The 22,022-nt window shown below is 41.7% G+C and overlaps 1 protein-coding gene across 4 annotated transcripts; it reads right to left on the reverse strand.

Annotated features, from left to right (window-relative positions):
- Positions 1–5,398: 5,398 nt before the first annotated feature.
- On the reverse strand, positions 5,399–18,756 carry LOC118378379 (sal-like protein 1). 4 transcript variants are annotated; one of them, XM_052515483.1, is made up of 3 exons: positions 17,902–18,756; positions 7,258–10,991; positions 5,399–5,924 (listed from the first exon to the last, which is right to left on the reverse strand). In XM_052515483.1, exons 1-3 carry the CDS (start codon positions 17,972–17,974, stop codon positions 5,484–5,486), a joined length of 4,248 nt encoding a protein of 1,415 aa, XP_052371443.1. In that variant the 5' UTR covers positions 17,975–18,756; the 3' UTR covers positions 5,399–5,483. The 4 variants fall into 4 exon arrangements, with proteins under 4 accessions (XP_052371443.1, XP_052371446.1, XP_052371444.1 ...); XM_052515486.1 differs by lacking the exon at positions 17,902–18,756 and adding an exon at positions 14,405–14,516; XM_052515484.1 differs by lacking the exon at positions 17,902–18,756 and adding an exon at positions 14,319–14,427.
- Between the last annotated feature and the right edge of the window lie 3,266 nt (positions 18,757–22,022).

A 22,022-nucleotide genomic window follows, 5' to 3' on the forward strand; every position in this document is an offset into this window, starting at 1 on the left:
GGGGGAGACATACTGGAGCTGAAGAGGAGAAGAGAGGGGGAGACATACTGGAGCTGAAGAGGAGACGAGAAGAGATTTGAAAGCATACTCTAATGAGCTGATAGTCATAGAGAATATGAACATTTTTATTTTATTTTATTCACGAATCTGTTCACACAATGATGAGTATGATTTCCAATTAATTTTTAAAGTGTGTATTACATATGATAAAAAAGACCTGAAACTTGACACTCACTTCAGAGTCACTCTAGGAAGCTCCTTTTAGAGGCCCCTAGCTGCAGGCCTGTCACCTGGCTGGTATTGATTGACAGGTGTAGGCTGCGGTGCAAGTGTGGCTCGGTGGTCGTGTGTCTTGGGATAGTGGAGTGTGGCTCAGCGTGGCTCACCATTGTTCTCAGCAGGTCTTAGATCACCCAGAGCCAGGCCAGAGACTCAGTGGGGAGTCCCGGCTCCACACCATACCAGGCTCTCCACACCACCAGGCCCCAGGCTACAGTTTGTATCGACTCGGCAGGCCTGACAGCCCAGGACGGGACAGTGAAGAAGGGGTGCTTTGGAGTACACAGGTCTGTGGAGCATAATCCACATTTCACTGGGAGGTTGGGTAGGGACTGTATGGAAGGTACACTGCATGAGTTCAAGTCCATAAAATATGTCTGATGGATTATAGAATTAAATAAGTGTTTACTCCCTTGCTGTTGATTCTTTCATAACTAAAATTGCAAAAACAAAACAGGATAGCAAATGACAAGTTATATATTTGCTAATTATAGAGCACAGACTTTACTGTAAAGACACTAAAACTAAAAGGACAGTAAAGTTACTTTGCTAATGTGTCCCATCCTCCCCTTCAGACATGACCACCTTAAACCAGTTAAGTCCATTAGACAACAACACTAAAACAGCATGTTATAAAGGCTGCAAAACAAACATCAATACCCGTAGTGGTGGAAACGAGACAGATCTACATCTTCTATAAGAACGTTATGGAAGATGCTTATGTGCATGAGTGTGAATTAAAAAGTGTGTATTCATCTTATTCTATAACACTGGATGGTGGCATGGAGACACACGCCAAAAGCCTGTCTGTCAGAGAGCCACATGGGCAGACTAGGGGCAGTCCCACTCAGCCTGTGGAGATTGTGTTTCACCATGTTTCACCCCAGTCTTCCTGTGGTGCTGTGTTGTGAAGCAGAAAGCCACTACTGGGAGGCACAGTGGAAGAGATCAATTCTACACATTCCTGCCACCTGAGATTCAAGTGTTTCTGTAATGCTGCACAGCTCAATCAATACTTAACCAAACCTAGTAGGGCTGTTGCCTGCTGCACGCCTGGGGAAAAAGGCCCTCCTCCACCACACATCACTAGGACCACTCACTGAGGGTTTGTTACACAACTAAAAGCATGTAACGATTTCATTATTTCTCCTTGTTGCATCCCTTTTCTCTCCTTTGATCACACAAGGGGAGCTGCTCCATATGCTTATCCCACCATTTTCCATTCTCCCAAATCCCTGGCCGGGCGCTTGAGTTAAGGCTGGGTTATTTTTTATGATTATGTAATTAGCAATCATTGATGGTTTGCTCCCTAGTATCTGGGCTCTCAAGCCTCTCTGAAGATTTGATCTGTCTTTAAATAGCTGAATTAAAATGATATATACATTAAAAGGAGATATTCCTGAAGAAAAACAACAACATTTCAACACATTTCCCTTGGTGCATTGCAACATTTCAGAGCTTTGGACTGTCATCAAGAACATAGACTATATCCTACTGCAATCAGAGTAGTTTATCCACCTTGAGGCTGAGTGAAAACAAGCACACTGTATCACATCAAACACTTCATTACCCCTACATTCACAACAGTGATATAGTGAACTATAGCCACACATTGCATATAGACATATAACTAATGTTTGAAGCTCCACCCGTTCCAAGTTTGATTGAATTTAAGTAATTCCAGATCTTAAAATAAAAACCAGAATTTCCATCCACTATTAAATGCATTTGAAAATTGTATCTATTATATTTAATTAATAAATATGCATTATTTAATAACTTTGAAATAAACAAATTAATTAAACAAATTGTTCTCTTTGTCATGTCAATTTTACCATTATTATTATTGCTGTTATTATTATTAGTTCATTATAGTTTATTAAATTCACTATTATAGATTGTTTAATATGGTGCTTCTGGATGGAGATTGAACCAACTATAGTTATAGTATAAAATAATTTATGAAATTCGTGTTAATAAATCTAAAGAAAAACTTTTTTCCTGCATAGTTTTAAGGTTACAAACGAAATATTAACTTCCATTCTACATCAAAGTGTATGGAGCTAAATCTACGACGGATTAAATGGGCATATGAGGTATCATTAGTCAAACTATAATCATAAATTGCTATATCAATAAATGTCACTTTTAAAAGACAAAAAAATCCGATATTATCCTACACTTAATTTTTCTTGTTTTCTTTTCACAAACCAAATCACGGAGCTCCGAGATCAGAGCATATTTGTATACTTTTGAGTCAATAAACAGAGGAAGGAGTCAGCTATTCCGACTCTGTAATAAAATAATCCGGAAGTTGATGCACTGTACAAACAACGCTCTATCAGGGGACCAGATGTGACTGTGAAAGGGAAAAAAGGCACGGGGGGCGGGGATCTCATCCTCGGTCCCGCACCGGGCTCTCTGCAAGGATCATTTAGCGTCGATATCTTGTAAATATTGGGGAATTTAGCCAGCTATAAAATCCCGAAGAGGGGGAGAGAGAGCGGCGAGGGAGAGAGGATGCGGATCTCAAATGAACAGGTCCTGTATTGCAGGATGTGCAATGGTGTGTTAAATTAAATGCAGCTGTTGAAAAGCAAAAGGGGAAATATGCTTCTAATGTCATCAGCCGTTCCATCAACTGTCCACGTGGTCTTTCTGGCGATATGTCCCCTGCTCTAGTTTTGTGAGGCGTTACACAGAAATTAACAATGCAGCCTGTTTTAGCACACTAGCTCAAAACAAAAGTTACTATTTTCTATCATCAAATATTCAAATACTATGCGCTATGACACATGGTACGCCTAAATTGTCTAATTTAGCGACAGTTTTAAAATGTTGTTGTTCACTTTGATGTAATTTATCAGGCCTATTCTGGCCATCAAGAATATAATGATTAATTATTTTTTAATTTCGAACGAAACGTGGGCTGCGATCTGCATAGGCATAGGCCAATTCTTTCCATTCACTTCGTATCTAATTTCACTCTGGTGAAACATTAAAATTAAAATGTAAAATGAGCGACAGAGAAAGTTACCCTGGCCTAGACAGTGACACGATGAGTCTTCTAAATCCATCACATCAAGCCTATGAAAGACAGGGGGTTTCGGACCGGTCGATTCTTTAATTAAAGATTCAAAGGGCTGACAACAGCAGGAATGATGAACTAAGAAATGTGACTTCTGCTATCGCATACATTTTTATGACCGATCAACACAACCCTGGTGTCCTCATTGATTACGTCTACATCCGAACTCAGATTGTTTGACACAATCATGCAAATCACTTTTAAATTACTTTAGAAAGAATAGGCTGCTTCACAACAAGTGCCAGTCGAAAATGAGAGGGGAGATAAATTAATTGACCATTGACAAGTGTTATAGATCCATGATACAGTATTATTTCATAAGTGCATGTATGCCTATTTAAACTCAAATTTAAAAGTTCAATCCACGCAAAAAAAATATATGTTTCTTCAAATAACATGAGAAGACCACATTTCAAAAGTGAAAACCCTCCAATTATTCCAAACCGACCATTATCTCCAATCATAAAGCATACAAAACAGAAAGAAACAAAAGAGAATGAAGAGACACAAACACTCATAGTTTTCTTTTGGAAAACGGATGTATTTGAATAATAGAGTAAAGAATGACAGTATCTTAGTTGTTAGTAGGTATTAAAGTGTAGAGAAACTGGACCCATAAAGATCTTCCAACTTTCCAAGAAAGTGCATGTAACAGTCCGAAGGTTGTCAAACCTAATATATATTTATATTTATAAAAACACTATCATTTGTCCCCTAGCCAAGATGGACTTTGTCTTATGAGCTTTATATGTACATTTTGTTGTGATGGAATTTCTAGTTCTCACGTCTCACATTATTTACATAGACGTCAACACATATGTTGCACTTGATGCCAATGAGGATGCTGAGGACATAGCAGCAATGTGGAAATCCAGCAGATGACCTATAGGAGAATCCCACCCACATGATTGGCTCTCTTCTCAGTTCAAACCCGGAAGCGAACCTCTCTGAATTCATCATCTCCTCTAACAACACAACTGTTTTGTGTTAAACTTTACACAAAAAAAGCAATACAAAAAAAAGATCAAGAAGAAAAAAATTGAACTATGGAAGAAAGAAAAAAAGTACAATACATATAATAAAATTAATGACCAAAACAGGTTAGGCCTACTGTAACTCTAAATAAACACTTGAAATGCCTACTGTAACTCTAAATAAACACTTGAAATGCCTACTGTAACTCTAAATAAACACTTGAAATGCTTGAATGCTTGCATTTTCCTTAAATAAAAGATCAACAGCGGTTGATAAGGAAATGACTACAGTGTAATCATAGTCCCTTGCCTGAAGTCTCAATGATTCTTTTCATGGGGGAACGTTAATACACATCTGTTAGACCATCTAGAGTAGATCAGTGTACATTATTTACAGCCATTCTGTTTCACTTATTACAGATCTAATGCATCACATGAACATCAACAGTTGTGTTAAAGCTATATACTACAGACCAAAATAACTTAATGCCAAGGTAAAGATATGCTAAAGTTTCAACAGCTTACTTTCAGCTCATACCCATTCTGGCTGTAGAACAGAAAAAAATTAACTGTTAATGCTTCCACTTGGTTCCGAGCAAGGTTATAATCACTAATAAATAAGCTCCTTTAAACTATAACATGTTGTACATTGTACAAAAAGGCAAGTTCTCTTCACACTCATGTTGGTAATGTTTCAAAGGCAAGCCAAAGCCAAGTCATTCTTTGTCTTTGCCTTGTTCTCTTTCTCTTTTCTCTCACTATGTGTGTGTGTGTGCGTGTGTGTGTGTGTGTGTGTGTGTGTGTGTGTGTGTGTGTGTGTGTGCGTGCGTGCGTGCGTGCGTGAGTGCGTGCGCGCGTGTGCGTGTGCGTGTGTGCGAAAGTGCGTGTGTGCGTGTGCGTGTGCGAGTGTGCGTGTGTGCGTGTGTGTGTGTGTGTGTGTGTGCGTGCGTGTGTGCGTGTGTGCGTGTGTGTGTGTGCGTGTGCGTGTGTGCGAGTGCGTGTGCGTGTGTGTGTGTGCGTGCGTGTGTGCGTGTGCGTGTGTGTGCGTGTGTGTGCGCGTGTGTGTGTGTGTGCGTGTGCGTGTGTGTGTGTGTGTGTGTGTGTGTGTGTGAGTGCGTGTACATATAAGAGGGGAAAAGTATCTAGTTGGTGGCAATCTCTTTGTTGTCCTCCATGAAACGTGTGAATCGGAAGTGGGTCCCGTTCTCGGCATTGGCCATTTTCTCCAGCCCAGCCAGAGCAGCACTGGTTTCTGTACTGTGTAGCTTCTCCAGGTTGCCTGTGAGGCCGCCCACGGGCGAGCTGCCCCCGTTCCCCATGCTCCCCGACAGAGACGGCAGGCCTCCGTTCTGGATGACAGAGATCTCGTTGGTCTTCATGGCCAGGCCGTTGGAGAAGGCTGCAGCGTACTGGTTCCAGAAGCTAGCCGGGTCTCCGTTGCCCACCCTAGACACCATGTCCTTCTGGAAGATCTCTGGGAACTTGACAGGGTTGGTGCCCAGGAAGGCCATGGAGCCGTCTACAGAGAGCCGGCGGCCGCGTCTGGCAGGGGCGCTGTTCCACATGTGTGTGCCCATATGAACCTGGAGAGAGAAACAGATACAGAGAGAGAGAGAGAGAGAGAGAGAGAGGACGCAAATTATAAATATTTCAAACTTGGCCACGACAAAGGCACATAGTAACAGATGATGCCGTGGAAAAAACTAAAACAGAAAGTTAGTATTAAAAGAGTTCAGCACCCTGGGTGCAGCAGGAGGATTGGTGCAGTGAGCTGTGAACGGCGTGGGGACGTGGGCACGGTGTAACCATTTTATTATGGCTTGGATGAAATACTGCATTTAATCTGAAACCTTCATTCAAACGTCTCATGAGGGAGACCCTTGTGCTTTGGTTCAAATTGCAGTGCCCACTCTCATTGACCTGGCCAGTATTACATCTGATGTTTACCCCTGCTATGGCCTTTCCCAACGAGGACAATGTATTTTTCTTCTTATTTTAATCCTGAAAGGATGAGTGTTACAGATAATTAATGTTATTCTTTTTAAATCAATGTAGAAACATGGAGGTGTCAGACACACAACTGATTGTGTTGACTAGAGTGTGTTTTTATTCAAATAATGCATAATTTATAGCAAGTGATATTTTAAAATACATTGTTAGATGTGTGCTCTAGATAACACATTTTACAATATCACTTGCTAGAAATTACACATTATTTTAATAAAAACACACTACAAAATCATAGCATCAGCTAAATGTGAAATCGTGCTACAAATAATAAGGGTATTGTTTTTTTTATATCAACAAGGGTGTAAACTATAACTGGTGCTGATTACCCAGTAATTGCAATCTGGTTATACATTTGACAATGCTTCCTAAATATTACGCCTCTCTACGTTTCGCCCCCTTGATTTCTCACAGTTGAGTGGTGTGATCACATTTGGCCCTTCATTTCCTGTTTATCTCTTAGGGGCCTTTTCCTACTGATCAAAGGGAAACTCTGGGATTTTCAAGGGGTAAACTCTGGAAAACTGAGGATGGTTGCCTCTGGTTACTGTAGTTAATGCTGTTAACTGAACCATTCCCAGCTGTGCTCTGCTGATCACATTCTCAGGTTTCTACCCAATAATCATATTAATGGGGTGATTCAACCTTTCCGCTGAGCTGGTTCTTTCATCAATTATAGAACATTACTGCCTCCGAACGGCACTGACATAACACACTTCAATTTGTTGCTCAAAGTTATGGACCAAAATTCTGGTGATTTTTATACTCCTCCTATAGATATTCATGAATAAATATGTGGACATTTTCCAATTCCATTCATAATGTTTTTAAATATACAATTGCCATGAGATTTTGTATATGTGTGTATTTTAAACATTGCATTCCTAATGTTTATAATCTTACAATTACCTTGAGATTTCCTTTGGTGGTGAAAGCCCGACCACAGATGTGGCAGGCGAAGGGCTTCTCCCCAGTGTGGGTCCTCTCATGTATCTGCAGAGCGCTAGAGGAGGAGAAGGTCTTCCCACAAGTGTTGCAGTAGTGCTGCTTGGGTGTCCGGCGTGGAGGGGCAGAGGCCGAGAGCACTGGGGATGTAGAGGCCGAGGTGGTCACCAGGCCATGGGGCATGTTGCTGGGCATGTCCTTACGGTGATCTCGGTCCTGGTGGTCCCTGTGGTGATCCCTGTGGTGGTCCCTGTGGTGGTCCTGGTGGTGGTGGAGGCCATGGAGGAAGCCGTTGACCTCTGATTTGATCATGGAGGACAGGGAGTTCACAGAGAGGAGGGAGGGGGTCGGACTGGAGGAGAGGCTGGTGTTAGAGGGTTCGAAGAGCTGCGAGGGCAAGTCTCTCATCTGGTGGGTGAGCATGTGCTGCTTCAGGTTGCCCTTGGTCGAGAAGCCCCGGTTACAGGCTGTGCAAATGAACGGTCTCTCTTTGGTATGGCTTCGGTAGTGGATGTCCAATGCACTCTGACATGCAAACGTTTTCCCACAGATGTCACAGGCCGTGTTCTTGAACGTGCCACGCTCACGGAATGGGAAGAGCATGCCCAGTGGGTCTTTAGACGGGTTGCAGGATGTCAGGTCCAGGGCCCCGATGCTAGAAGGGTGATGCTGCATGAGGCTGGCACTGATGTGATCCAGGGACATAGCCCTCTGGTGCCTCTCCTGTCTCTCCTGCCTCTCCTGTCTTTCCTCCAAGCTGGGGGATTTACGTTGATGTTGGGGGTGCCCATTCGTGGGGGATGGGGGCTGCATGGAAGAGGTAGATTCTGACACTGCTGGACTCCCGGCACTCGGGCTCTCGATGTCCCCACCTAGGGATGAGGAGTCGTTAGTTAGGCAGTCCCCTTCCATTGAACCTCCGTTCCCCATGGCCTTCATTCTGCTGGCCTGTAGCTCCTCTACCAGCCTCTGGTGGGGGTTATGGTGGTTGTGATGCTGATTGTCATGGTGGCTGTTAAGCTGATTGTTATGGTGGTTGTTGTGGTGGATTCTATAGTCAATATCATGGTGGGTATTGTGGTAGGCATTGTGATGGGCATGATGATTTTTCTCCTGCCCGTCCTGGACGACCATCTCGGGGTGAGATGGGGAATTGCACAGGCTGTCTTGGGAGGCGTCAGCTGACTTAGGGGTGTCTGGGACGCTGCTGTCAGGGCCATCTTCCATCCCTTCTACTCCTTCCATCCCCTCCATATCATCATCAGAGAAGTTGTCCAGGTCATCGAAGTTCTCATCAAAGTTCCTCTCATCGAAGGAGCCTGTGTCGGAGCCCATGGACTCAGGGTAGCTGTCTGGCAGTGGGGTGTTTGGGATCTGCCCTCCCATGTGCATTCGGATGTGCTGCTGCAGGACCACTGCGTTGGTGAACTTCTTCTGGCAGATGGGGCAGGAGTGATGGACCCTGAGTGGAGGCATGGCCCGGTGGACGGTGTAGTGGGTCTTCAGGTTCCCTTTGGTGGTGAAGGCTCTGCCACACACTTTACACTTGAAGGGCCTCTCTCCAGTGTGAGTACGGTAGTGCATTTTCAGAGCGCTCTGACAGCTGAGCACACGGTGGCAGATGACACACTCATTGGGGTCCGTCAACTTCCTATCGATGTTCTCCACCAGCTGCTGCAGCTTGGAGGTCTCCGACCCCTGGAGCGGGTCCAAGAGGCCCCCGAACGGGAACTTAGCCTTGAACTGCTCAGACATGAGGGGCATAAGAGGGTTGGTCATCATAGGTGGGCTGTTGGAGGTTGTGTATTCTGTGTTGCGCTCAGACTCAGAGCTCACGCTCGCCATGAAGCTCGACGAGTGACTGCCCTCTTCAGTTTTCCCGTTTGACATAGGCAGGGCTGCAGCTTCTTCAGACAAACCGTCGTTGCTTTTCATTGATGGCTCAGCAGCGTCACAACCGGAGTCAGTCTTTGTCGAAATGGGGGGGCTGGTTATGGCTACCGAATGATCCTCTTTTTTAATGAATGGCGGCAGGCTGGGTATGGTTGGTGGGAGCAGCATGCCCACTGATGAGGTCAGAGTGGAGAGAACAGGCTTGCTGTCCAGCCAGCTGGTCACAGGCTTCTCTGGAGGCATTGACATACCATATGGAATGCCGGTGCTCGTTGGAATATTGTCTAAATGCTCGGGGACAGGGTATGGATTCATCTGAACATGTGGATACTTCTCTTTATGACGCTGGAAGTGGACCTTCAAGTTACCACGGGTGGAGAAGCGATTTCCACAGATGTTACACTTGTACGGCCTCTCACCTGTGTGAGATCGCAGGTGGATCTGCAAGGCACTGTCACTCCCGAACACCTTGGCACAAAATCTGCACTTATGCTTGAAGAACGCCTCCTCAGAGCTGCTCTTGGGTTCAAATGAAGTTGGTGACTTGCCTTTCCTCTGGGCCAGCGCAGCCAGAGAGTTGAGGTCCTCCACTGTGGTGCCAATACTGGGCAGGGAGCTGGAAAACAGGTGGTTTCCAGATGGGGGCTGAGGTAGATGTGGATTAGTTACAGGGTTCAACAGGCTACCTATCCCAAAGGCTGGCATGGATGACTTAGTGTGTGATGGGTTACTGAGCTGAGAGTGGAGGTTGCTGCTGATCGCATGTATTGGCCTCTTGTCAGATGACGACTGGGAGTTGTTGACTGTGGACGGTCCCAGTGAGCTGATGCTCTGAGATGATTCACCGCTGCTGGGATTGTTGCTCTGAGGTAGCTGCACCCTTTCAGCCAGCTGCTTCAGGCTGCTGATGCTGGCAGACTGGCTGGCCAGGCTCTGTGCTAAGCCCGCAGCTGCAGCCAGCTGCTGTGAGAGATGGGAGCTGAGCGTGGTCAGTGGGTTAGCTGACGGCCCCAACGAGCCTCCTGGTGTTGAGTTGCTGGGGGGCACCTGCATTTCAGGGGACTGGGAGGCCAGTAGCAGGATCTGGTGACGGATCTGTTCAATGAGCTGCAGCTGGTGGATCTGTTGCTGCTGCAGGCCCAGGAGTTGCTCCATCAGGGCCGGCACTGCCACCCTCGGGCCCCCGGACCCAGACCCAGAGGAGCGCTGCGTCTCCTGGGTGAACTGGGCCACAGCCACTTTGGTGCTCTGCAGGTTTTCGATGATGACATTGCTGTTGATCATAGAGATGCTCCCCAGGTCAGTCAGGTTTCCAAGCGGAGGTAGCTGGGAGGCAGAGACGGACGAGGTGCCCGGTGCTGGTCCGGAGCTGTTCCTGCTGGAACTGTGGCCATTTCCCTCGTCCGTGTTCATGTTGATGTTACTGCCTCCCTCCATGTGGCTGCTGCCTCCATCATTGTCGTGACCAGGATGAGCGTTGATTCCGGAAACGTCGAAGTCCATGGATTCTTCTTTGTCGAGAGCGTTATGCTCCAAAAGGTCACTGCACTCTGCTTGATCAGTGTTATTAACCATGTCATTCATCTGCTCATCAGGATTATGTGGAGGGGAGCCAGGCGAGAAGCTTCCGGAAGGAGAGGCAGGATTCTCATTCACTATCAGAACTAATTGATTCTTAGTGCAATTCTTCTGGTGTTGTTCAAGATCTGATAGTTCAAAGAACTCAGCACAACATCTGCTACAGACATGGGCATCTGACTCCTTACAGGGGGGGTCTTCCTCCGAGCAGGGCTCTTCTGTGTCCCCTGAAAAACACAGGAGGGGGAAACAGAGGATTAGTGATTAGAAATGTTTTGCAGCTGAAGAGGCAGCTTTATCTATTCATATTATTTTGTTGTTCATCTTAAATTAATCAGTTTTACACTTATCCGCTTGATACGTTCACGAAAAACAACCATCAAAAAAGCAGCAGTAAACCAAAAAAAAGAGTGAAAAAGAGCCCTTTTAATGTGGTGGCTCTGAGAAACAGGATAAGAAAAGAATGGAAATCAATAATAAGTGATCTTTGAAGATGTACATCTGGTTTCATCAATCCAACCATCTTTTAAGTAATCATTTCTATTGATAATCCATCAACATATAAAATACTATGAAGTGAGGACATTGGGGCTTAATGACATTTCATAGAGAAGCATTGATTTCCAATATTTCATACTCCTCAATGTCTACATGTCCACTGAGCGCAAATCAACCATTTGAAGGACTTATTAGACTTTCAATTTGCTGTCAACTTTGCTCATTTTCAACTCGACTACAGGCGTCTTGGACAGGTTATCCCTGTCACTAAGCTAATTTGTATCCAGTCAGGCTGCAATCGGAATCTGACAGCCACAATAAACAGAGCCTTTGGATTCCAGATTGTTCTCTCTAGCCACTCGGACACTCAACAAAGACAGTGCAAAATTATATATGCCATTACTGTACTGATATCACTAAGAATTATACATTTTGTTTTTACTAAAATATCTGTAATGTTTACATAACACATGTTTTTATAAATATGTTATGTATATTTAATAAATTACATAAAATAAAATAAATAAAACACATTATAGTACCTAACATAAAATGAAGAGTAAAACATAACGTATAAAACTTTGTATAAAACTTTGTAGTGATATAAATGTGTAAGTATCACAGTGCTATATATATATATATATATATATATATATACTTTATAGGGAAATATAAAATAAAAACATAACTACAAATGGCTCAAGAAAATTTGTCAAGAACTATGAGTGGAGGTGCTGTCATATATATTAGAATGAACGGCTTTGCTGCCCAAAACCAAGCAACTGGCCACAGCAGTTTAAGCAACAAGCAATTCAATACCAGCCAATAAGAATACGCAAAATGAATAATTGTCTTTTAAATGTGCAAAGAAACTGGTCTTGGTTATGCAATTTCCATTCAACAAACACAGGGGTCAGTGTGAAAAGAACAAAAGGCGAGTCAACACCCCTGTGCCACTGCTGTGCTCCTGACTTTCCTCATTCTATCTTCTTTTTGTCAAACCAAAATCTCACTGTTTAACATACAAGTTGATTTACAAATTGCAATTCTCTATGAATCCCTTTCATTGTGGGCCCCGGCGATCTACATTTTCATCACGGGTGGAAAGGGAGGGTTAATTTGAAAATGAAACCCAGAGAGTGAGAGAGAGAGTGAGAGAGTGAGAGAGAGAGAGAGAGAGAGAGAGAGAGAGAGAGAGAGAGAGAGAGAGAGAGAGAGAGAGATGAGTGCGGCCCTTCCCCACTGAGACAGGATGGCTTCCCATTGTTCACACAGCATGGGAGCGGCGGGCTTGTCGGCACGGCCTGGCCTGGCCTGGTCTGCTCATCTTGGCCAACTCAAAGCAGATCCTGTTTAATTCAGGGATTATCTCCCTCAATGTTTCTCTGCTCTGGGACATCAGATAACGCAAAGTTGCCATGACAGTAAAACCCAGACTCACACCACTCTAACCATGCAAACGGAGAAGACTTTCTCCAACTTTAATGGTAACTTTTTAATATCAACCATGCAGCCTCCCCTGAAAGCGTCAGTAATGAAAAATGTGTTTGATTTACCTCGTGGGAAGGAAGAGTAGCTTTGTTTGGTATTGGTTGACCATGTGAACAAATGAAAGTGGATTTTATGTAGGAGGAAATACATCAATGTACACAATGTCCTGAATATATTGCTGTAGGAAACACTAATGTAGCTAAACAAAAATGTGAGAAAACTATCCAAAGTCAACAAAATGAAAGCGCTTGAACCGCCCTTCAAGAACTTACCTAGAGGTTATAGGAGCAAACTTTTACAAAAGTACAAAAATGCACTATAAAAGCAAAAATGTAAACATCAAGTTCATAGTGTTAATTCTTATTCTCTTACTAGATTAAAGTGCACTGGAGTGTAGTGATGACACACATGTTGAAGCCGCAAGCTACTATTTCCAAATATCATAAATATATATTTGTAAAGGATTTAAGATTCCATACATCCAAAGGTTTGTTTAAACTGTCCAATGTAATCTGTATGAAAACACTAAGAACAAGTGACTAGCTCAAGTTTCTTCAGAGGCCTGTGGATAACTTATTTAGTTAGGCAGTCAGTAATAACTATCTTTAAATGTAACATTCTCTCATTCGTCAAGTGAATGGAAACTGGACATTGTGGATTGTATCACATTGTGGATTCTATCTAAACATGATCATGTTTAGCGACCAAAATAACTATATCCAAAACCACAGAGAAAAATGAAACAAAGAGCATATGCCCAAATGTAACTCTGTTATCAACTTCTCATTACATTCACTGAAACCACAATATATATGTCCCTAATAATAACGTACTTGTAACAGGCTAGGATTTGACCGAACAAGGGGTAAATTGACTTTCTAAATCTCAAAGTGTGTTACTCTCAACACCCAGCACACCCCACCCCCTTCCTTCATAAATACTCTGTGATGGTAAAGCAAATAGTGGTCCAATTAAAACAATCTAATTATTCCATCTCAAATGTGCTCTTTCACAAGAAGCTATTTCCATACCACCACCTTGACTATTAACAAGTTAAAGCATCTTAGAAACATGGAGTATTTGAAAGTAAATCTATAATCATGTACTGAAATGTAATCATCTCTGTTTACATAAGTAGACATGCACTTAAAAAGAGATGGTATTTTGTTAATCGGATGTCTTTATGAATAAAAAAACAAATACTATGAAAATAATGGCAACAAATGCGCAGCCTAAATGAGATCAGCCACAATGCACACAACACCCAAATGTCTACAGCAACAGTGCATACATTAGTCAATGTTTAAAAAATAGCTTGACGATTATCTCCGAATAGAAATAATGCGTTACTCTGTATAAAAACGGTGTCCTAAAACAGCTAAATCTCATCATCATCATGCTACAAGGAGTCACCAGAGCACAGGCCTTCAGGGAGGCAGAAGAGACACATGTCAAAACAGAGAGCCTCTGATACAAAGGACAGAAGAGAGTAAATAATAAGGGGTATAGAGATGTGGATTAGTAGAAAATATGACAGAGTAGCTTTTAGAGAGTTCCTACGTTACTTTGTAGGGACGCTGGCTTCAAGCCTCTTGACACTTGTGAATTCAGTAGGATGTCTGATGCCTGATGCATGCCTGAGCTAACCCACCTCCTCTCCAGCCCTCACACTGCTGGCCTCACTGGAAACATCCCAGTGAACACTAGATGGGGTTCCACTATAGCTGCCGTTTCCCGGATGGACAAGCCCCAGCCTTAGCAGATCTGCCCGGGTGACATGATTAAAGCTTAAAGGGGAGGAGAAGGGAGAAAAGCAAGCAAGTCCTTCAGCCGGGATACATCTCAGCCTTCCACTATATAAACATTGGCAAAATGACAAGTAACTGAATCCCTGTTGTTTGCGGGGTACAACAGTGCGAAGGGCCGAGGACCGCCCTGCCGATCTCCCTCTGGGGGGGGGGGGCTGCTCTTGCAGGGTGGAAGTGGATGGCGGTCACATTGATAAGACTCCCCCCCATCACAAATAGAGGACAGAGCCTGCTAGGCCCCTGTGGCTCTGATCAGCGGGGTCAATGACGAGGTACAGGAGAACACACTGCAGCCTGAACTCTCATCAACTTCACACAGGGAGACACAGGGGGACCCTGGCAAAGGTTAAAACAGCTGAACATCCCACCCGAGAACTCTCTCTCTCGGAGGGACGAGATGAGAGACAGACAGCCTTGACTCTCAGCCTCATACACTAACTATCCAGTGGCAAAATGCCCTCAGCATCTCCTTAAAATGTATTGGGAATGTCAGCCTCCCTCTTTTTATTTTGCATACAGAGACTCTTGAGGACTTTCCAGTTCCACACAAACAGGAGATCTCTCAGTCATGAGCACACATTCTAGAATTATCAACCCATTTCCATGTCCCTAACCCATAATTACAGGTATTGCATTTTCAGCTTGTTTATTAATGCATGATGCATTTGGGTTATTTATTGTGAAACTCAGTAGGCACCAGTCTGCTGAAAGAGAATGACTAAAGTTACTATTCACTACTTTATTACATTTTAGGGAAAATGCAGCAGTCAAGGAAAAACAAGTATGATTCTAGGTATAGACTATGTTTTGCATTGATCCTTAGTTCCAACCAAATCATGCAACCTTAGGTAGCAGTAAATGCTTCTCATGCAAGGTTTAAGTTGGGTGAAACAGAGCTTTATTTCCAGCTAGCATTTTGTAAAGGATACTGCAAACAACAGCTGTACACACACTGAAAGAGCTTAAAACATGATTAGTTATATATGAAAAATAAGTCAAACTAAATTGACTGTCTCAAGGAAAATATATTTCCATACAACTCCTCAGAAGGAAAATACATAGACAATGTGTATGGAAAAATCAGCCATATAGGGTCAGTTAAAGAGCCTCTAGAGTTTCCTTTCTGTAGGCTATGTCATGGCAAACACTTCTAATAAACATATATTAATAGTAATAATAGTAATACTAGTGTAATATGGGCTACTATAGAGCAGTAACTACAAACAAGTCAAATGTAATCTGTATCAGAGATAGGAGTTTATGATTTCCTTTGGAAGTACCAGTGCAATGACAATATAGTCTGCAAAAAGACAGAGCCTAATCTAACTTTCATATAAACTAATAAACTAATGCGCAACATTAAAATCTACTGTACATGTGAGACTTTTAAAATACACCCACAATTCTAAAATGTTAGATCGAAACTTGCAGTCGTTTCACTATGAACATTCAACCATTTTGGAAAATAATATTTCAGTAAATTGTACGTTTGAGGAAATATAGAATATACCAATTTTAATAATCTGGAAATTGCTTGATATTTTTAAGATAGTGAAACTTAAACTTTGCCGCATCAAACTACCTTACAAACACTATAGGGTGAAAGTTATGGCTATGGGTGTTGTAGGCCTATAGAAAATACTTCCATAACCTGGTTTTCACAGCAGGTCTAAAGCACATCCTTAGCAATAGAAAATTAAAGCCCAGCTTGTTGTAAGTCTCGTTGGAAAACATCATTTTATCAAATGTATCAGCATAAGAGGAAACGTGACTGTTGGTGGACTTAACAGAGATGATCAGCTGGTCACTCCGGAGTCGTAGAAACTCGCAAGGGTGACAAACGTTCCAAAAGCAACCAAGGTAGTTCCATAATAAAATTATTTCAACCACTGTCGCCATCTTTTTGATGGTCTCAACCACAACTTGACATATTCTTTATACAAGCTAATTTTCATTACGTGAGGTAATTTGGTGCTGAGCTTTTGTTAAAGTAAATTAACATAAATCATTTACATATTTTTGAAAAATGTAGGGATACGTTAACTTGTTTATCTCGTAAAATAACAGGCCTCTGTCCCTCACTATTTATTTCTCGCTCCTTTTCTCTCAGTGTGTGTTTGTGTGTATGTGAGAGAGCGAGAGGGGGGCGAAAGAGAGATAATATTAAGCAGTATGTCATCTATACTAACATTTCACCTTTGAAATATCTTGAAAATTATGGTTAAGGAATATACACAAGGGAAATGTGGGAAGTAAACAAAAAGTGTGCATGCGGCTAAGCATAAAACTATTATAATGTATTAACATTAAATAATGATATACATAATAACTATAAGGCCATTATAGCTTCAGTGTTCTGTTGCATCGTGCACCACATTGAGATTGTGGTTTAAAAGTCATATGATTTGTAAACGAATGATTACCATCCACAATTAAGACCACACCATGTCCACAAACTGAACATCGATAAGGTATCCATTGTAAGCAAATAATGTTTATATTTTCTTATCATTTGATTTGAATCAAGCCAAGGCTTGGCTGAGAAATACCGACTTTGTAGACTAGCCTATGTACAGGACAGTCAGAAACAGTAGAAACGTTATGCGAGTATGCAAATTATTATTTATATTCTATATAGGCCTAAACCCAAAATAGAGGGAAAACATTTAAGAAAATACTGGTTATTTCTACGCACCAGTACTTGTCCGTGTATAGAGTAGGTTAGGCAACGATTGGAGTGAAACTAAGTCGACTACAAAAGCAGAAACTTAAACGAGCCTTTCGCTGCAGCAACTTTGCTTGCAGCAGCAATAGAGGAAACTTGCTTCAAAGTGTGTAAGACAAAAATGTTGATTAAAAAATCAATCTTTGTAGCCTACCACACAAAGTGTTCTAAAAAGTGAATTCTAAAAGTGTAGGCTACATAGAAGCCTATGTCGAGGTAAAAGTAGGCTAAGCAGCCTAATAACAAGACTATAACGCATGCACTTTTAAGTGGTTATATTTTGTAACAAAGTTTTATTCTAAAGTTATATGAACAACAAAACGCAATAATATGATATTTTCAAGAATAAACGTATTTGACTGTGTCTTAGAGCGATATATAGAAAAGGCATAGTTTGATCATAAAGTAGATAGCCTATACACATAGCAAATGTGTCTAGTTATCATAAAATGATTGAGACAGTAAATTGCATGGCTTCATTAAAAAACATCTAACTTCGAAAAGGGGGAAGACGTCCTATCCAAAAAGAAACAATCCTAAAATGACAAAAACATCTGAAAAGCAGATATTAAAAGATAGTAGCGTGGATAACAGCGATCCATTGCCAGAACTTACCATTGTGCTCGGATAAAGCCAGATGAGGGTCCGATTGGAAATGTTGCGGCTTTGCTTGTTTCCTCCGCGACATGCTGGCTCACACATCAGCCAAGAAAGAATGAAAAATTACTAAAAAATCTGCTCAAAATTACGAAAATCGAGTCCATCCACCGCGCATGTGTCCTGTTATGATTATCAATAATGCTTTGCGATTAATCATTCGGGGGTTCCTTGAAAGGCTATTGGCACCTCGCCAGCCCCCTATTCAAATTAAGTCTCTTTAATCAATTAGGTCCTGATTTGCTGGGGACTCTTGTCTCTCTCTCAGCTCCCACCCAATGAGTTGATCCGTGTGGAAGAAAAGGCTGGGTTTTCCAACTCCCTTTAGATACAGTTTAACCCTTCTTAGCAACCAGCTGGTAGCTACGTAAAGCTTATCTTGGCTACTAGTGGAATGTCAGAGTCTTCAGTCCATTCGCCGAACGGTATCTTTCCTATTGACTAAGCAGCGATCAAACCAAGCAGAGTTAATTTGAACTGACGAGACGCTCACGGTGAAACCTCCGTGATCACACATACAAATACTTTCCACAACTCTGGTCGCTGTTGCTGTGCATATCCTCCTTTCAGATTTGCATTGAGGTCGCTGTAATTCAGATCTTGTATGTTGAAACACTGATACCTAATCGTTGGTTAGTGGTGCCTCAATGCAGCGAGGAAAACGTAGATCGACTATAAGAGGTTCGTGCGTAATGACACTGTAGGTGTCTTGGAAGTCCAAGATATGTATCGAATATCCCATTCAGATTCATTTGATTACCGCAGAACGGGGTTAGTAACACGTTTTCATCACACACCGCATTCCGCGAACAAACAAACTTTAAGGGCCCATGTAGGACTGTGAGAAATGTGGAGCCCAGCCCACCTATGATGTGATTGGTCACTGGGCTACTCTATCATAAGCCGTTGGAGGTGCAATCTCTCGCTCACCTCTCTCTCTCTTTCGCTCTCTCTCATACGCATGGTTCGCGAGCGTGTGTGTGTGTGTGTGTGTGTGTGTGTGTGTGTGTGTGTGTGTGTGTGTGTGAGCGTGAGCGAGTGACTGACCAGTGGAGGGTAACAGTAAAGAGTGTATGATTCTGTTTCGAAGGCATGGACATGTTTGTATTGTTTATAGATGTTTACTATACATAGGCTACTTCATTCAACACATCATGCATACATTTCACGAACTTGCGCGTCATTGAAACATTGAGTTGTTTTCATTTCATACGTTGATTGGATTGTTTAGCGAAACTCGCTACAATCAGCGTCTTGTCCAAATTGTAGCCTACAGTAGCCCAGCATGTCACGGGCAGCCTATGTATGTTTATTTTGCTGTACGTCAAGTTTATATTTTCATCAGTTCTGTAACAAAAATGAGAGCCTTATTGCGCAGTTGTAATGCAAGACAAAAGCAGTTGCTATTCAATAAGTGGATTTAAAGAGAATAATAATAGTAGAATAATATAAATTTAAAACTATAGAGGTTACACTGAATAGACGTTGATCTTTGCTCCAAACACAACGATAATTGTATACTTGTTCAACATAGAGAACTAATAAGTGTTGATTAATATAATTTAATTGTAACCCATTGCTTTGAATATGTGAAGCCAATAGCAAACTCCATTTTTATAACCTATTGTATGCACGTTAGTCATTTTTTTATAATAATAATACAAATAATAATATTACAATTCTAAGAATCATAGTTCTAAAATTATACACTATTCGTGATGATCCCTGGAGTCATCCTTGGGAATGTTTGAAGAGAGCAGGAGTTCCCATAGGAGCTGCTCTGTGTCGAGTAGATTTATTGTGCGGAAAAGATAAACGAAGCTATCAGTCTGGCTGATTTTGAGAAATGAAGATAATAATGTTACTATAGGTGATGGCTTGGATGCCATTATTTTTCACTGAATATTTAAAGAGCTGCTGCAGGCTAGTCCTCTAGTCCTCTCTTGTTTCAGCTATCTTTTAGGACGAGTCCTATTTACTTATTAATGGCCGAGGAAGGGACAGGGAAGAAATATTGTCGATAGCTATTTGTGTTTTTGGCGGACACTGATATGTCAATACAGAATATCAATATCAAAAGTACAGAATATCAAAAGTAATATCTATTTTCACATTTTTATAAAATTGAAATATTGTTTTATATATTTTCATATTGGAAGTGCCATTTACAGTATAGTCTATAGAATAAAGTTTTATGTTTACAATCCCTCAATATCTCAAAAGGTACAAATAAGACAACAAGGAATAAAATAATGCAACACAAATAAAGCCTATTCATACAGAGATGATAAGAAAAATGGAATACAATTACATAGCTAAATGTCATACAGGCTTATAATAGGCCTACTCGTATTGATACCCATGGGCAAGAAACTTTGCTGATAATTATATCGGAGATAAAACTAAGAGGCGCAAGAAAATAGGTCTGCAATATTGTAATGTCCCGGGCTGAAAAATCAATGGGCAGTTAATTGATGTGAGTGTTGGTGTGAGATTGTAAACAGGGTGATTTGCAGCCCAACCGAGCGAGAGACATTTTAAATGAGATTCACCCCAGACGGTCGGACTATACTGTGTTAACAATCACGGGATGAATGACACAATCAACAAGAATTTTGGGGGTCTGAATTGAAATAAGTGGAGGAATGAAAGCGAGGGATGGGGGTAGGGGTTAAATAAAAGCTGTCCGAAACTCACTCCCACCCACATTGAGAGGGGTAATTAATTGGCAGCACTGGAAACAAATGTTTAGGTGGACATCTCTCGCTTATAATGAAAATATGTCAAAATTATTATCAATTATATCATATTCATAAAGCGGGTACTACTAGAGTAAGACATAGCGTATACATTAAGATTGAGTCAATTAAAAATGTAATGTTAGTTGTTTCACTCAAGAAACAAGTATTTATTCTCTTGAGTTTGGGATAATATTTTTGCAACGCAGGAAAAGTGACTAACGCTGTATTTTGCGCACACATACTCAGTGCGCGCTCACTCTCTCTGTCACGCGCAATCGATACGCAGCATATAAGAGTGGGGGATGCGTGGGACCATCATTCACTATTATCATTGACATCCGATAATTGATCATTTCTCAGAAAACACAGAGCGTTTGACCGCATAATTGAATATCATAAGCAAAATTGACATTTCCACCGCACCACGAGACCTGTGTTGTTGGTGGATCCCATAGATCAGTCTCTTGCGAATATCACCCCCCTCTCTCTCTCTCTGTAATAGAGGGCTTTTGTGTAACACCGCATTCAACATGTAGTATTCACACACAGTTCTGTCGGTTTCTAAACACTATGCCCAAAGAATTACAACTAGTTGGATCACACTTTGAACTAGGTCAGATGCATTAGTGGGCTGGAGGCTAAAACAGAATAATAAAATCTCTAAACAGCTCGAAATTATTTAATTAATGTAAAGTTACTAGACAAGTTGTTTCACGGATACATTTATGAGGATTTTCAATCGGTAAAAAAAGGATAACGCTCTTTAGTCTTCCCGGTATAGGCTACCGCTCATTTCACTCCTCAAGGCTTTTACTTACCCAGTAGGCCTACGTTGTATCGGCCTAATTTACATGCGAACAGTTGAAGAACACCGGACTATTTTAAGATCCGGTATTTATTCGGAGTCACTTGTGCGCCTCATGAAGATAAAGAGGCTTTCAATAGGAGATAAACGAGCAAATAACACATTATCAACTGACATGGGACAAGACAATACTCAGCTGAAAGCATGAATATTGTTTTACTAGAATGTTAACATTTCAGTTGAGTTTCTGTGCTTTACATGACATGCACGCCATGGTAGGCCTAAAACGATATAATCAATTAGTTCGTGTTTTAATTTCAAACGCAAGCATTTCACAATAATCATGATCAAGATGAATACTGGACAAGCAGAGGATGGCCTCATTAATGACACTGCCATCCTTAATGCGGATTAAAGTCTTGATTAAAGGGATTTCATGCAGAGACCAGCCTGCTACACAAAGCCATAGTCATTTATTTTCCATGTGCTAACCTTCTAGAATTTAAAGTAGACCTATGTTACTTCTAAAGGTT

The sequence above is a fragment of the Oncorhynchus keta genome, unplaced genomic scaffold (genome assembly GCF_023373465.1).
Source record: "Oncorhynchus keta strain PuntledgeMale-10-30-2019 unplaced genomic scaffold, Oket_V2 Un_scaffold_275_pilon_pilon, whole genome shotgun sequence".
NCBI lineage: Eukaryota > Metazoa > Chordata > Actinopteri > Salmoniformes > Salmonidae > Oncorhynchus > Oncorhynchus keta.